The sequence below is a fragment of the Periplaneta americana genome, chromosome 14, assembly GCF_040183065.1.
Source record: "Periplaneta americana isolate PAMFEO1 chromosome 14, P.americana_PAMFEO1_priV1, whole genome shotgun sequence".
Taxonomy (NCBI): domain Eukaryota; kingdom Metazoa; phylum Arthropoda; class Insecta; order Blattodea; family Blattidae; genus Periplaneta; species Periplaneta americana.
Window position 1 is genome coordinate 159529197 of NC_091130.1, and position 17582 is coordinate 159546778.

Consider the following 17582-nt stretch of genomic DNA (forward strand, 5'->3'; position numbering starts at 1 on the left):
TACAACCGACGAATCTGATGTCAACAGAACGTACAAATAAAACAGCACTGCACTGTGTTAACCCAGATACAAATCACCAGCTTAAGTTTAGTATTAAGCTTGGGTCACGTGACCCATGGAGAATCATCGGTCTCGTCTATCACCAACCCCTAGCAGTTGATACAGCGTTGTTAAAAGTTTTAAAATGTGAGCATAAAGCTGCGACGTCTTCAATTCGCACACGCGTGTAGATTAGATTCTACTGAAAAAAAAATAACGCAAATATCTTGGAATACGACATTATATAATTTGCGACATTCAGCCAATGGTAAGCAAGATAAACAAAGTATGATATTAAATTGTGCAACAACGGACAGAGATACAAAATATGAATATTAATATCCGCCTACGAATTATGAGCATGAAAGCCTGCGTTCTGCCAGCAAATAACACTCTTTAGCGGGCCCAGTCATGGTCTTTAGTGTCCTTCGCCGATCACGGAGGGCGGTAAGCAGGGAGTATATCAATCGCCCAATGTGGGGCAGGTCGCCATATTTGTTTCTGGTGCGATCATGCTGCTGCTTTCGGCGTTCGTCGTCTGTCTGTCGGTGGCTGCAGCCATCGCGGGTAGCCCGGTAAGTGCGAGTAGCGTCGATAACAAACCCGTGTGATATTCCACAAATAAGCAAACCAGGCTAGGACAGGCTAACAAGCAAATGGGGGCAGATAAAAATGTTATTTTTTTTTTCTTCCACCATGTTAACAATGTCAAAAGAAGTGCTTATGCAAATTCTGGCCACTCGACCTCAATTACGAGGCCGTCCATAAAGTGATTTTCCCTGGGCCGTTTATAGAAAAAAGCACAATTGCACGGATATATTTATTGAAACAGATACAGCAATTGTTGCGCTATTTGTCAACATATCCCCCACTGGAATTGAGACATTTGTCACACCATGGAATCAATTTTTGTGTCGCAGAAGTCAGCCGCCTCAGATCGGAACCAGCGTTTGACTGCGTCTGCACCTCTCTGTGTCGATCCTATGATATGACAGATGTCTCAATTCCGGTGGAAAATATGTTGAAAAATAAGTGTTCGCGTAGGCTTCTGCGGCTGGTGAACATGGTGTGTGGATAAGCTTCAGGGCTTCTACCGCGTTGTCTTGGTGAGACTATTTCCTTATCCAACAACTGCTCTGAAGATGGCCACAACACAGCGGTCGAAACGTCAGCCAATAACACCAAGACAACACGGTAGAAGCCCTGAAGCTTATCCACACACCATGTTGAAAAATAACTCAACAATTGCTGTGTCTGTTCCAATAAATTTATCCAATGAAATTGTGTTTTTTTCCTGTTAACGGCTCCTGGCGAACTTATTTTTTCACGGCCCTCGTAATTGCGGTCGAGTGGCCAAAATTTGTATAAGCACTTCTTTTGACATTAGTAACATGGTGGAAGAAAAAAAATAACTTTTTTGTCTGCCCCCATCAAAACGTTTGCTTGTAAGTGGTAGTTAAATATTTTGATGACGCAGAATATGGCATGTCAAGTGTAAATTGAAATTCTGTTGAAGTTATCATATCTACTGTGAGTGTTCCATAAAATTCCTTTATCTCTGAAATTAATTAAATTTCACTTTACAGTTGTCATATCTACTGTGAGTGTTCCATTAAATTCCTTTATCTCTCAAATTCCATAAAATTCCTTTATCTCTCAAATTAATTAAATTTCACTTTACAGTTGTCATATCTACTGTGAGTGTTCCATAAAATTCCTTTATCTCTCAAATTAATTAAATTTCACTTTACAGTTGTCATATCTACTGTGAGTGTTCCATAAAATTCCTTTATCTCTCATAAGCCATAAATTTCACTTGAAGGTTATATGAACTACACGTCTCAAATAAAATTCGTTTAGAGATTTGGTTCGATGTATTAGTCTTCAATTTCTGATAAACTTCAATATGCTCTCCAATGAAGAAAGCATAACTCAGCTGTCATCAGCATAGAGCACACTCGGGCTAGCGTCTCTTACCCGCGGAGAAGACACTGCACTATGGTGCACAATACGTTGCTCCGCTTACCCTTTACCCAATTCAGTGAGTGCTGACGACCACTGCCATAACTACTTGAAGCGAAAGTCGACGTTATCCTGCATATTGATTTATTGCTGCAGCTTTGGAAAAGCGAAGTTTGTAGGATATAATTGGCAAGATTCAATGTTCACATAGCACAGACAAAATTATTTTGACTGTCATATTTGGAAGATAAGGAATATGATGCATTACACCCCACGAATCCAGCGAGATACATAAGAAATATTTGGGTTACCAGTAGCTGGTTTTGTTCATACGTTTTCCGTTTGTGTTTTGTTTCTGCAATTTGTGATTTATAACCGATGTACCAACCCAAACAAAGGAACGTATATTCCAATTGATATTAAAAGAATTTCAGTTTCACTTGATTTTCCATTTAGTGTAACGTCTATAAACAGAACACAAACTGATGCGACTCGCACCTGGTGTTACAGCTGGACCATCTGGATGACGACACCAAGTCCATGCTGAACATGTTGCACAGCACCTGCGTGGGCGAGACCGGGGTGGCGGAGTGTGAGTAGCGGGCTTCGATATCCGAAATATTCTGGTGTCATAGTAGGCTATATTGCGATACAAGGGTGGTGAGTGGATTGTAACAGAGTAGAGGAAAAGTTAGGAAAGAAAAGATGAAACGAAATCCAGATTCTGTTACGCACTTAACACGTCATGTGTATTGTATACTATTTTTTGCACTACCATGTATTTAGAACTGCAAATACAGATACTTTGTAAGTGCCAGAAAGGAGGCAGTGCGCATGATCAGACATACAACGAAACAAAACTAATTTTATTACTCAACTAGTCCTCCTCTTGTGAACCAGGCCGCACGTCCTCTGATCATGCGCAGTGCCTCCTTTCTGGGACATATAAAGTATCTGTGCGGCGAAACTTTTTTCAAAGACTGTAGACTGCTTCACAATCACATCAGTACATCAGCACTCTGCAAGTGAACTGCCTTTGATAACACGATGAATTAGATCGCAAAATAATGTGAAATCTTTTTCCAATGCAGCTGCCATTGACAGTGCTAGACATGGAGACTTCTCCGAGGATGACGCTTTCAAGGTAAGGTGGTGTTGTTATTATTATTATTATTATTATTATTATTATTATTACTTACTTACTTACTGGCTTTTAAGGAACCCGGAGGTTCATTGCCGCCCTCACATAATCCCGCCATCGGTCCCTATCCTGAGCAAGATTAATCCAGTCTCTATCATCATATCCCACCTCCCTCAAATCCATTTTAATATTATCTTCCCATCTACGTCTCGGGCTCCCCAAAGGTCTTTTCCCCTCTAGCTTCCCAACTAACACTCTATATGCATTTCTGGATTCGCCCATACGTGCTACATGCCCTGCCCATTTCAAACGTCTGGATTTAATGTTCCTAATTATGTCAGGTGAAGAATACAACGCGTGCAGTTCTGCATTGTGTAACTTTCTCTATTCTCCTGTAACTTCATCCCTCTTAGCCCCAAATATTTTCCTAAGAACCTTATTCTCAAAAACTCTCAATCTCTGTTCCTCTCTCAAAGTGAGAGTCCAAGTTTCACAGCCATACAGAACAACCAGTAATATAACTGTTTTATAAATTCTAACTTTCAGATTTTTTGACAGCAGACTAGATGACATAAGCTTCTCAACCGAATAATGACAGGCATTTCCCATATTTATTCTGCGTTTAATTTCCTCCCCAGTGTCATTTATATTTGTTGCTGTTGCTCTAAGATATTTGAATTTTTCCACCTCTTCGAAGGATAAATTTCCAACTTTTATAGTTCCATTTCGTACAATATTCTGGTCACGAGACATAATCATATACTTCGTCTTTTCGGGATTTACTTCCAACCCTATCTCTTTACTTGCTTCAAGTAGAATTTCCGCGTTTTCCTTTATAGTTTGTGGATTTTCTCCTAACATATTCACGTCATCCGCAGAGACAAGAAGCTGATGAATCCCGTTCAATTCCAAACCCTCTGTGTTAGTTATTATTATTATTATCATTATTATTATTATCTTCTTCTTCTTCTTCCTAAACACGGTTTAGGTCTTTGCGACCTGTTCCGAGGCTAATTAAGTGTTTTCAGTCAAATTGGTCACTCCATCTTCTCACCGGTCTCCCAATGTCTCGGTCTCCAAATGGTCTGTAAAAAAAGCTTGCCGTGGAAGTCTTGACTCATTCTTAATACATGTTCTTTCCATTACTTCTGATATCTTTGTATCTCTTCCACCATATTCTCCTCTTGTAGTTGGTTTCTAATATCTTTATTACGTAGTCTATCTCTTCGGGTAACTCCCAGTGTTGATCTCAGGAACCTCATATGTGCTGCTTCTATTCTTGATTTATCTTTAGCTCTTAAGACCCAAGTTTCACTTGCGAATTTTAGGGCTTGTTTTGAAGTAATATTATGTATTCTTAGTTTAATTTCTTTTCTCATGCCTTTCCCAAAATGTCTTTTTATACAACCATTTAATTTATTATGTTTTTGTAAATTCTCTTCTATATCAGTTTGTGCGCTCATAGTTGAGATTTTAGTACCCAAGTATGTAAAATTTGAGACCTGTTCTATAACGTCCTGATTTATGACTATTTTTATTCGTTTTTGTATTTTTTCTTTGAGGGCCATTGATTTAGTTTTTGTATTAGATATAGTCATGTTGAAATCTTTTGCTATTTTATTCAAATTATTAACCGCTCTTTGTAGTTCTTCTTCATTTTCCGCTAATACCACCTGATCATCTGCGAAGCATATTATTATTATTATTATTATTATTATTATTATTATTATTATTATTATTATTATTATTACAATCATATTATATATAAACTAAACCAAACTGCTAAGTAATACAATTTTAAGATAACATTGACAGAAGTATAAATAGTGGCTTTTAATGAGCAGGATCCAGTGAGATAAATAGAAGTTAAAAAAAATAACCATAGTCCAAAAAATGCAAATTTGAGATATTAAGCATATGGTAAGCGTATTATAGCGGCCATGTACTGAATTATAGTCGCGACGCTGTTATTCCCGGCGTGACTCCTCCTCTTTGCTTACGTCTTAGGAAGTGAAGGCTCTATAAAGTCTAGGTAGATAGTATCGTTCGCCATTTTTTTTCTTTCGTTGCCAAGCTACCATACGAGGAATCTATTTGCCACACCGTTAAACATTATCATGTCGTAGCTCCTATGATAATAAATCAAACGCTCTGTAATTCAGCAAATAATTGAGCGGCAAATAACGTCCTCGTATGCTTTCTGCGAACGGCAACGAAAGAGCCAAAATGGCGGGCGATTATATTACGTATTTATCGAGCCATAAGAAATGAATAACGTCTTCATAAGCGAATCATAAGACGCACACGTTTAAATGTAGCCGACCTGCAACGCGGTTGGCTGCCGGAAATTAGAACGGGACTATAGTTGTTATTGGAAAAAACGCCATAGTCCTCTGTTATAGGAGTGCAAATTTTCAGTGATTTTCATAAAACAACCATAGTCCAAAGACTTTTTTTTTTGTGTGAAAATAGCCATTGTCCAGGTCTAGGATAGCATTTACAAATATTCCACTCATATTATCTTGAAGCATTTATCCATACAATTTTAAACTGCAGTAGATTCCCAATACTCCTTCTTACGTACGGTACGCGGCAAAAGTCACCTCAGAGAAAAATACTTGAGCACGTGAATAAAATTGTTGTATTAGTTATGGAGTCATGTTTAGGTGCAGAAGTAACCCAATGGAAGAAACGAAAAGAGAAGAAACAGGATATAATAAATAAAAAGAAGATTAAATGAGAGGCAAACTTCAGCCACAACAGAGTATTTTTTCTTAAAACAACCATTGTCCACAGTTACCTACACGTACACATGTATTCCTATGAGGCAATTTAAGCTATAAATGTACTTCAGTTTTCCCAAGTTTCTACAACGCCTTAAGAAATGGCAGGATGAATTTCACACTTGAAGTGTCAACAACACCCATGCCAGATAGTTTTTTATTTCTCCTGAAAATTTATGTTTTTGAACTATGGTTGTTTTTTCCAAAAAAAAAAAAACCTTCAATTGTAGTTGATGATAAAATTTTAAAACGTGTAGACTACACCATACCGACGACAAGTTTGGAACTTTTTTTAGTTGATTATTTAACGACGCTGTATCAACTACGAGGTTATTTAGCGTCGATGAGATTGGTGATAGCGAGATGGTATTTGGCGAGATGAGTCCGAGGATTCGCCATAGATTACCTGGCATTCACCTTACGGTTGGGAAAACCTCGGAAAAACCCAGGTAATCAGCCCAACCGGGGATCGAACCCGCGCCCGAGCGCAACTTCAGACCGATAGGAAGGCTCCTTAACCGACGGAGCCACGCTGGTAGCTGGAACATTTTATGTTTGTAAGTTTATCATATCTCGAAATACCGGTACATCTTATGTAAAAACATTTATAAAATACTGTCAAAGAAATAGTAATATGCGTTACAAGAGCGGTATGTTGAAGTTTTCATGTTCGAGGAAAAGTTTGAAAAAGCGAAACGTAGTTGAGCTTTTTCAATTTCCGAGAATTGAAAGAAAACATACCGCTCGTGTATCGTACATTATTTTGTGCGAAGATCGTTTATTACATACCTGAAAGAGGAATTTCTAATTAGTTGCAATGAAATCTCCATCTTGGTTTCTGTTCAATGACGGCAATTTTGGAAAACGAAAATATCTATCTTCAACATTGTTGCTTTAAAATGTTTTCTGTGTTTACTATACTCCAGCAGGCCGTGATATACGTCTGTCTTTTTTTTTCCCCCAGTCTATAAATGCGAACTTAAAACAAACGGCTTCCTTAATGTTACATGCATCACGAAATGCAGTGACTTTAGTGGAGTTGTAGAGTTTATTTAATTTTTGCAAATATTTAAAAACAATAATTAACATTGCAATTTAGGTGAAATTGCAGTGGTAAGTTTCCAATTTATAATTATTACTATATTGAACGTCTCTAAAAATAATATGTTAAAAGCCTAAAGCAGTAAAATCAATATGTCACTTAAGCGGTAAGAAGAGGGAAATTGTTATATGTGTTAGGTTGGGAATACTGAATGTGGAATTTTAGACTTACCGCGGATTGGTTTTGTGCGGAAACCAAGCAAATACGCACGATCTCGCACAGATGTTTCTTCCTTGAGAAAGCGAGTAGTGACAGCGTTATTCTTTTGTTTCAGAACTACCTGGGATGCGTCTTCATGCAGACTGGAGCGGTAAGTGTACCAGACACGGAATCGAACTTATAGACATAAGCTTACTGTATGTTTTCATGAAACAACGATTAAGAAATATTTCACAATCGCATTCATATAAAACCATTTCCTATCTCATTGCCGGATTTCGCTGTGCGTTCCAATGAAAACCAAGAAACTGTATATCCGGAGTAATTGAGAGACCGGAAAATGTCCGTCAGCCAGACTTGTGGCGCTTACTTTTTCATTGAACTAGAACGCTCGGGCTATTCCATCTCAAATCGACCGAAATATAGAGAAAATTGACCTTGCAATTTTTAAATACAATGAAACTTTTTCTGTCCGTTGACAACTGTGATATAATGCTTTGTGCAAAGTTTGAGGCATCAGAGCTTCATAGTGTTTAAATTTAAAATATTTAAATTTATCGTATTTTCATAAAATTAGCAACTTTCAACTGTTGTGGCTCCGAAAGCCTTTCACCCAATGACCAAAATCATGGTTTATTTTGATGCTGAGAAATTAAAGTTTATATTGACATGTAAACAGTTTTTCTTACTTTTTATGGAAATGGAGAAATTTAGATTTTTCTTCATTAAGACGCCTTTGTCCACGAAAAAATATATTTAAAATATATGGTTAGATTCCGAATTGAAAGTACAAATAAACACATATTTTTTACTGGTGCACCGTTGATAAGAAAGTATTGAAAATATCAAATAAAGAAAATAAATAGTACGCGCGTGAACTAACCAGCTGACTGTGATACGGGAGGTAGCCTAGACAAGCAAGGCCAGGAGACATAAACACGTGATGTTTCGTCTAGTAGCGCATAGCTGGGCTAGCTTTATCACAAGTTTTCATAAACAAAGGAGTAAAATGACGCCCAACGCTCGCTTATCTTCAGCTCTCAGCCAGTGCGTGCGGTACTGCGCCGTTCAAGTCCAGGCGTGTGAAAATAATTTATTTAATACCCTCGAAACTTATTGCCGTGACACTAAGCAAACAATGCCGAATCCCTCTTAATAATGCAAGGTTTTTTCTCAATATTTTTTTACATTTTTACAAATGGGCAAAAAGCCTAAAAGTAAGTAAAATCAGATTATCTGTCTCTCTGTATACAATAAAAATAAGGATTACTTCTTATCATAACCTACCAAATGTCAGCTTCAAAATGAGCTGCCGTTCAATGTTCTGCAGTAAATGGTTCCAGAGTTCTGAGCGCTGAAAGAGGCTTGTTTTTATAAAATACGCTAAATTTGTCGTTCAACAATACGAAAACCGTTTGACTTTCGATGGTATATTTTTGAAAATGCACTGTTCTCAGCACCTTGTATAAATAGGGGAAAAATTAGAGTATAAAAAAATGCGAGGTTTTTTACTGATCGATTTCATATGGAATAGCCCGCTCACACTTGCATGATTTTTACAAGCCGACAGTAAAGTTTTTCTTCAGAACTGGCTCTGTTAAAGCGTCTGGAAGTTAAAAATCTTATTTGGAAACATTAATATTTATCAGGGAATTTGTTCATCTTCTCGTTTCAGCTAAGTGACGATGGAGAAATGGACTACGACACCATGATCGGGATGCTGCCAGAGGTACTCGCCGACCGCGGAGGAAAAATGATGAGGAAATGCACTCACGTCAGTAAGTACTGTTCTTTAGATTAGATCAGGTCAGATCAGAAATGGAGGCAACCTTGAAGGACAAGGACAACAGATGCTTGGCTTAATCCGTCCTGCGAAGGAAAGCTTTACAAGAATCTTTGCTAATCTAAGGGCCCATTGAAAATGATAAGTAGATCTAAAGCCAGTGCATTAATGGGCCGGGACGTATTGCCAGTAAAGATAATACTAGAGTTCCACAGTTCTTTCTTGCTCACGGCTTTTAGAGACCCCGGAGGTTCATTGCCGCCCTTACATAAGCCCGTCTCTACCAACATATCCCACCTCCCTCAAATCCATTTTAATATTATCCTCCCATCTACGTCCCCGCCTCCCCAAAGGTCTTTTTTCCTCCAGTCTCCCAACTAACACTCTATATGCATTTCTGGATTCGACCATACGTGCTACATGCCCTGCTCATCTCAAACGTCTGGATTTAATGTTCCTAATTATGTCAGGTGAAGAATACAATGCGTGCAGTTCTGTGTTGTGTAACTTTCTCCATTCTCCTGTAACTTCATCCTTCTTAGCTTCAAATATTTAAGCAACGTATTCTCGAACACCCTTAACCTCTGTTCCTCTCTCAATGAGAGTCCAAGTTTCACAACCATAAAGAACAACCGGTAATAATATAACAGTTTTATAAATTCTAATTTTCAGTTTTTTTAAGCAAACTGGATGACAGAAGTTTCTCTATCGAATAATAACAGGCATTGCCCATTTAATTTTGCGTTTAATTTCTTCTTCAGTGTCATTTATATTTTTGTTACTGTTGCTCCAAGATATCTGAATTTTTCCACCTCTTCAAAGGATAAATTTAAACAGTTCTACTACAATACAGGAAGCGACCAATAAAGCGAAACAGCTGAGTTCCAGTAAAAATTTATTTTCAACTGCAGCACTGAGTAAAGGCGACGAGAAGACAAAAACCTGCGGTTAGGTTTCTCAATGGAGCCAATCACAAACATAAACAATGACGACAGTTTACGAACTCCAAGCTTTCATGTTCGCGTTGACGTAATTCGAAAAACACTGTCGCACTGCTCAGAAAGGAAAGGAGGATGCGCTAAAATGGATTAATTTGATAAGCAAGCGATCACTTCGTCCTACTCGTAGCACCAAATTCTATTGCACGCTCGTGTATCCTTCAGTTGTTTTTACTTCTCTCACATCTAGTGATCACAAAACCGTTTTCAGGCTAAACCAGACATTTAATACGCCACAACTTCGGTAGGACCTGTGAAAACACTTTTTTTTGTTTTGTTTTGGTATCTGTAAATCATTTAAACAATTAAACATGATTAGAAATCTTTTAAATAAAGTTTAAAACGTTAGTTTTAAATTTTGGACCAACCAATGTTCATAAACGTAAAAAAACAACGCGGTACTGATACAACACGAGTTGCCCTCACCATCCTTTAACACAAATGAATGTTCTAGGGCTCAAATGAGAGCTTATGAACAGCGTAACAAATCAAAGTGAGGAATTTTTTTAAACGCTTCATTAAGAGTTTAAAAAATATCAAATGACGCTTTAATAACTCTTTTAATTAAAAAAGAATATATATATATATATATATATATACACACATTTCATACAAAAATAAAGATACAAAAATTTCCTAATTTGGAATTGCTCATCAAGTTGTTACACGTAACAAGCAAATTTCAAGTGAGTTATTTTTCCAAGTATCGATTCCTAAGACTGAAAGGAAAGAAACAGGGACTTTTCCCTTGAGTTCAGAGAAAACTGAGAGCACATAAATATTATAGACGACTCGATACTGTAGCTAATGCAGGTCAGGTAATACTACATTAATTTACCTTCTAACTATTATTTTATTAAGAATTGTAATGGCTATTACACTCTTACTACGTCATACTACTTTTGACCAATAAAACGGTACGAAAGGACGTATTTCAACCAATCATGGCTGCGTATCGCACAATTTTATCGCGTCCCTAGCATTTGTTTACTTTTATCGCGTTCATAGCATTTGTTTAATTTTATCGCGTCCCTAGCATTTGTTTACTTTTATCGCGTCCCTAGCATTTGTTTAATTTTATCGCGTCCCTAGCATTTGTTTAATTTTATCGCGTCCCTAGCATTTGTTTAATTTTATCGCGTCCCTAGCATTTGTTTAATTTTATCGCGTCCCTAGCATTTGTTTCTTTGTTTGCCAACATTTGAAACTGCGCTGGTCTGGACGTCAAAAAAAAAATATATATATACATACATAAAATTACAAACCACTCCAGTCGATGCACAGCAGTTTCAAATATGACTCGCATTGGCATTCAAGAACAAGAATTAATAAAAATCACTGATCATACCTATGCATCATCTGAAATCCGATTTACAAATAAATGAAGAGCACCATTCGGAAATCCTGAATAAGTTGAATACACCATGTAGGCCTAAATCAACGAGTTCCAATTCTATTATGCACACGTCCAATATAACATCAATTGAACCACCAACCACATTCAAATTTGAAAATTGTACATTCAATAATTATTCCTTTTAAAATTATTCATTCGGAAATTCTGAATAAGTTGAATACACCATGTAGGCCTAAATCAACGAGTTCCACTTCTATTACGCACACGTCCAATATAACATCAATTGAACCACCAACCACATTCAAATTTGAAAATTGTACATTCAATAATTATTCCTTTTAAAATTATTCATGTTTATTTTTATGTCATCGTCGTTAATTAAAACTTTTCTAACACTTGTGTATATTAGTTAGGTTATGTTATAGCTTCTGCTATATGATATTATGGATAGTCACGTATCAGAGATTGTTTAATATTAAGATTTATTGAAAATCATCTGTCAAGTGACGTTGATTACTGGGATTCGGATAATTGAAGTGGAATGAAACTGTCTTAATAAAAATGAAACTGAATCAACAAAGCCTTCTTGACTAGTAACATTGCCATCGTGTATAGATCTCGACGAGAAGGCATTGTTCACTACTGCCATCTAGCATGCACCTAGCGTAATATTTATAATGTTGAGATGGTATAAAAAAACATTTGAAGACAGTTGTATTTTCGTAAGTCAATATTTTATTGTACTGGAGTACTTCGTTACTTCTAATCTTTATATACTTTCTTCTAATCGTGTAATAGTCAATTAAATCCCACTCGAGTTTTGATTTTCTCTAGATAAATCAAAACGTCTAGTGAGATTACTGTTGATAATTTGTAAGAAAAATTAAGTTAATAAACATCGATAATCTTCAAATTATTAACACTCATGGATGCTTGTTAACATGTAGAATCCGAAATACGGATCAGGACAGACGGATGATTCTAGATCCATCTGCGTCCTGTTAAGTCACTGTTCATTTTAGTAAATATCAATGATTGTACCGTAAGTGAAATCTAACGTAATAACTATAAATTATATTCCTCGATCGGATGCCAACTCTTATTGCTTGGTTCCACGGCCCAACGCTTAGCCGCAGTTATTTCTTAGCAACCTGAAATTCCTCTATGTGGAGTGTTGTCACAGTGGGTTTGTTAAATCATGTAATTGGGCTTAAATTTGATTAGTCTTGATATTAGCTGGGAAACTGACCTTCCTGTTATTTTCTACTATTCATTTTGTAATTTTGGGTTAGGATAATCATTTTACTATACGATATGCCTTATTCCCTGTTTTTTTTTTTATTTTCATTCGTATCTCATTCCTTATTACGATGGCGGACGTTATCATGTGAATCGCGCTATAGATCATAGACTTTCCTGTACAAAGAGTCGGCCCGTCCTTTCTTTACGGTAGAGTACAAAAAGGCTCGTTCACAATAAACCGGGAACAAGAACCAGAATGAAAACGAGAAGCAGAGGACGTGAATATGAAAATTTTTTATTCACAATAAACCGAGAACGTAGACGACTATGCATATCGATATGCATGTCAATAACGATATGTAAAGTCGATATTACGCATTCTGATGTTATTTGTGTATAATTGACCAATGGCGTTCTCTCATGAGTACAAGGCAGCCAAGATAAACACAGGTTAACCTACTTCGAAATTTCAACTGAAACATTTCATTAGGTACGGTACTATAAATATGCCCATGCATCTTTATTATTACAACCTATTTTAAGTCTACCATAACGTAAAATAATTAAAGAAGAAACATTTGTAATAGAACAAAAATGAACACAACAGTAGTTATTGAAGTGAAGCATGAATATGTAGTGCGTAATACAACCAGTACAGTAATAAAATATGATTCACTTACGATCGGTGTTCAAAGATGCAGCTATTGAAAGCCACGTATTCTCCTTCATTTTCTCATCTTTATACGAGGCGCGCCGCTTATCGTAAACGTGAGGATTTTCCTCAACACTCAATATTAGAATCTCATCAAATAAAACTTGCTCCATGATGCACAGCACAGAACAAAATAATGCATAGGTTATGTCACGGTCTTCTTGCTACAAAATATACGACAACAAAATAGCTTTTAGATGGCAATAGAATGAATCTAGTGGGCTGTGATCGGAAACGTGAACGCCAAAGTTGAAACTTGGCCAGCTCTCCGTTCCCGATCCCGGGCTCCGGCAAGCTTTTCGTTTATTGTGAATGTTCGCATTTAAATGTAGGCTACACATTTAAACAATTTTACCGTTTTCGTTTTCGTTCCGATTCTCGTTTCCGGTTAATTGTGAACCAGCCTTAATGCACTATTTCAAACACATTTCTTGAATCTTCTAATTCTTGCTGACAATTATATTTTTCCAGACCACTAGTTCACCACAGCTTAACATTACAAGGAAGGTTCTGAACTGGTTCTATTCTATCCTTCGCTACAAACTAGTAAACAAGTACAAAGCGTACAGCACAGCACTGATTTCCATAATGTAATGCGAATGCTGGGAACTCACCGGTCTTCATTTCACACTCCGCTGTGCTGGACTGACTGGTTGGAGACTGGCAATCACTTTGAAGGCTGAATCTCATCTCGATTACCTGAAATAAATGAAGAAATCGCTTTGTCAAGTGCTGCCTATGTCATCTGGTGATTTCATCTCATGTTCGTGGAGTGACGTAATTTTTTCATCTTTACAGGAGAGAACAGCGCGCCGGCAACTGCCTTCGCCTTCAACAAGTGCATGTACGCGGCCGACCCCGAGGTGAGTGCAGCGAGCTACAGAGTGTCACTAAACGCCACGTCAATTTTTTTAATTGACCATGTTACGACGTTTTATCAACTGCTGTGGTTATCTAGCATGAAGTGAAGGTGAAGGTGATAATGGCAGCGAAATGAGTCCACGGTCCAGTGCCGAAAATTACCCAGCATTTGCTCTTAATGGGTTGAGGGAAAACCCCGCAAAAAACCTCAACCAGGTAACTTGTCCCAACCATCATTTGAACCCGAGCCCTCTCGTTTCACAGTCAAGCATGCTGTTACTCCACAGCGGTGGACTCAAAAGCTACGTCAAACAGTCCTAACATCTAGAGGATGAAAATGTTTTGTTATATGAATGAACACAGGAGAAGCGACGGTTTCCTTTTGACTTCCTGGCTGCAGCTCATGTTACTGTTTATAGTACACCCCAAGTATTTGAAGCTGTCCACTTACTCTACTGCCTCATTTAGAATTCGCAAGTTTACTTTCTTTATCTTTCTTCTTATGACCATGGCCTTCGTCTTGTTTGCAGTTATCTTCAATATTTTTATTTATTTATTTCAAGATGTGAACATATGCACAACGAACCCAATTACAATGTCCACTTATGCAACAAATAGTAATTATTTAATACGAAGAAATGGATATATTAAATTATAAATTTGTAAGTTGTTACAGATTTATATACACGACAAATGTACAGTATATCAAACGGGCAATAAATGGAGACAACGACAAATTAATGAGATAAATATGAAAAATATAAAAAATATAGAGATATAAAGGAACAGAAGTTGGAACATCAAGGCCAAAAAGATATTCATCTAAATCTTAATACAAGGCAATGCCATGTATTACTTTCAAAAATGTATCACATAAGTTTTTGAACTGTTTAACACTAAAGGCCCATTCACAATGAAAATTAAACATAACCGTAACATAAACACAGAAGTTTGCGTCCAGGCTACCAAATGGGATCATTCACAATAATTCACATAAGCATTGGCATAAACATTACCGTAAGACGTTAACATGGAAGTTTGCAAACTCCAAACTTTCATGCTTATGCTTACGTGATTTGCAAACAGAACACAATCGTGGAGCGCTGAAGTATACGACAGAATATGAGGAAATGGCGTCGTTGTTATGTTTCCATGGTTACCAAGTATGTTTGCTGTTATGTTTATGTTCCCATCGTGAATGATGGTATGACTTCTTGATTTTACCGTAACGTTTATATTCTTAAGTTAACGCTTACGTTATGTTTAATTTTCATTGTGAATGAGCCTTAATATAGAATATATTGATCTATGTTATACAATTTCCTTGTGTCATCTTGTAGGGTATATCCTATTATAATCTAGTTTCAGCTGCTCCTAAAGCCCCTGTGTTCACGGCCCAGTCTTCTGCTCTCTCAGAGCTACGTATTGCAAACAACTGCTCAGGTGAACGCGTGTCACGTGACCTTGTCTCGTAGAAGTCCGTGGCAGCCACTTGCCCTTTCAAGGACGCGACAGCAGCAATCTGCGATGACGTCCCACTTTATTGACATCACTATACGAGTACTGTCTCTGGGAAGGCGCCACGTTTTCGTCACCATTCGTCCTGCTTAATTAAAGCTTCACTTCATAAAGTGTCGTGAGGCTGATAGTTCGATCCTAGATCTGCGGTCGAGACTGACGCGTAAGGCAGTATAAATGAAAGGCTCATGCAGAGGATATGCTGCAAAATCGTTACGAGCCAATTAAACGCTGTTAAGCCTCATTCACAATGAAAATTAAACATAATGTAAGCATTAACTTAAAAATGTAAACGTTACGGTAAAATCAAGAACATTCACGATGGGAACATAAACATAACCGCAAAGATACTTGGTAACTATGGAAACATAACAACGACGCCATTTCCTCATATTCTGTCGTATACTTCAGCGCTCCACGATTGTGTTCTGTTTGCAAATCACGTAAGCATAAGCATGAAAGTTTGGAGTTTGCAAACTGTCATGTTAAAGTCTTACGGCAATGTTTATGTGAATCATTGTGAATGATCCCATTTGATAACCTGACCGCAAACTTCTGTGTTTATGTTACGGTCATGTTTAATTTTCATTGTGATGGGCCTTTACTTCCTTACAGCCGTGTTGTACAACCCTCGAAGAGGTCCCTAAAGATGGATCTACACTTTTATGCAGTCACGCAATGCATGCAAGAGTGAACGAAACGCATTCAATTGCGCATGCCTTTTCCACTAAAAATGAGAACGCATGCAGCAATTCAAAGTTACCCATCGCCGGTGCGTTATTTCGTTCAACAGCAGCTTGTAGCGAGCAGCTAGCTGATTGTTCTAGATGGCCGTGAATGAACTGAAAACGCTTTTGTTTTGTGATGGTGGGGCTTTTAACCTGAAAATGATGGCAAATACGATTAGCTTTATTGAAGAATATCGCAAAATGTGTCTATGTCGTGTTCTAACCGGACCTACTCTTGCATAAAGCTTCACTCTAGTCTATGGTTCTGGATTTAGGCTTATTACGACCTGTTCCCATTAAATTCTAGATAAGCTTCTTGGATCAACGTTATCTAGGCCTCAGCATGTCTCGTTGACCGCGGGGTTTGTGATTGAAGGCAATTTTGAGCAATTAGGTGTCTGGCATTCCTGAGGATTGCTGTAGCCAACTGATCAATTTATAAATAATTGATTAAATGGCGATCTTACTCGTGTTAATTACGTAAGCATATGCGGCTTACAGCTGTTTCGGTAGTACGTAACACCATCCTCAGAGCCTACTAGATCTCGGCGCTATCTCAACTTCTCTGCCTGTTGTGTGGGTGCGTTCGTGTGATGAAGAGTTGTGTCAAATAGTGTGTGTGTTCTGAAATTGATCTGTGTGTTGAGAATTTGATTAGGGTGTGTTTTAGTGTGTCTGTATATTTCATATTGTTTGTTGAGTTTTTTTGTTTTTGGGTTATATGTGTAGGATTTCCATGTCTGTATTTTATGTTATTGTATGTGTGGTTAGCACGAACGCACCCACACAACGAAGTTGAGATAGAGCCGAGATCTAGTAGGCTCTGAGGATGGTGTCAAGTAGCACCGAAACAGCTGTAAGCCGCACATGCTTACATAATTAACACGAGTAAGATCGCCATTTAATCAATTATTTATATTCAAGTGTTAAAAGTAGTGTACGAAAGTTTCAACATGGATGATCAATTTATGCTTCGGAAATAGTGTCTTTCCTGAACACACTGAAAGAATGATAGGGAAGCACCGTGTCTTTTATTGCTACATGTCAATAACTTGTTTCCAATACATGAAATATGGTATTTATCACACCTCCAGTAATAACGTTTACCCTTCCCGGAAATATTTTAATTTCTAACGTTACGTTATTTTTGTTTCAGTTCTACTTCATCTTCTGAAACCTCCGGAGGCCCCATCCTAG

General features: G+C 37.5%; 2 protein-coding genes across 2 annotated transcripts in view; one reads left to right on the top strand and one right to left on the bottom strand.

Moving 5' to 3' along the window:
- frc (fringe connection) overlaps window positions 1-13931 on the bottom strand; it is a 267265-nt gene extending 253334 nt beyond the window's left edge. The window contains exon 1 of the mRNA XM_069846482.1: window positions 13893-13931. The gene's annotated coding sequence lies outside the window, so the exon portion shown is untranslated. The remainder of the gene's footprint in view (window positions 1-13892) is intronic.
- LOC138713939 (B2 protein-like) lies at window positions 466-17582 on the top strand. Its single transcript, XM_069846488.1, has 7 exons — window positions 466-614; window positions 2512-2593; window positions 3093-3145; window positions 7302-7337; window positions 8862-8964; window positions 14077-14141; window positions 17542-17582. Exons 1-7 carry the CDS (start codon window positions 552-554, stop codon window positions 17557-17559), a joined length of 420 nt encoding a protein of 139 aa, XP_069702589.1. The 5' UTR covers window positions 466-551; the 3' UTR covers window positions 17560-17582.

What these genes read in the sequence shown, in the direction of transcription:
- LOC138713939 (XM_069846488.1), top strand. Translation starts at nt 552, where the DNA reads ATGCTGCTGCTTTCGGCGTTCGTCGTCTGTCTGTCGGTGGCTGCAGCC. An exon ending in CAGCCATCGCGGGTAGCCCG is followed by an intron (nt 615 to 2,511) that starts GTAAGTGCGAGT and finishes CTGGTGTTACAG; the next exon opens with CTGGACCATCTGGATGACGA. An exon ending in TCTTCATGCAGACTGGAGCG is followed by an intron (nt 7,338 to 8,861) that starts GTAAGTGTACCA and finishes TTCTCGTTTCAG; the next exon opens with CTAAGTGACGATGGAGAAAT.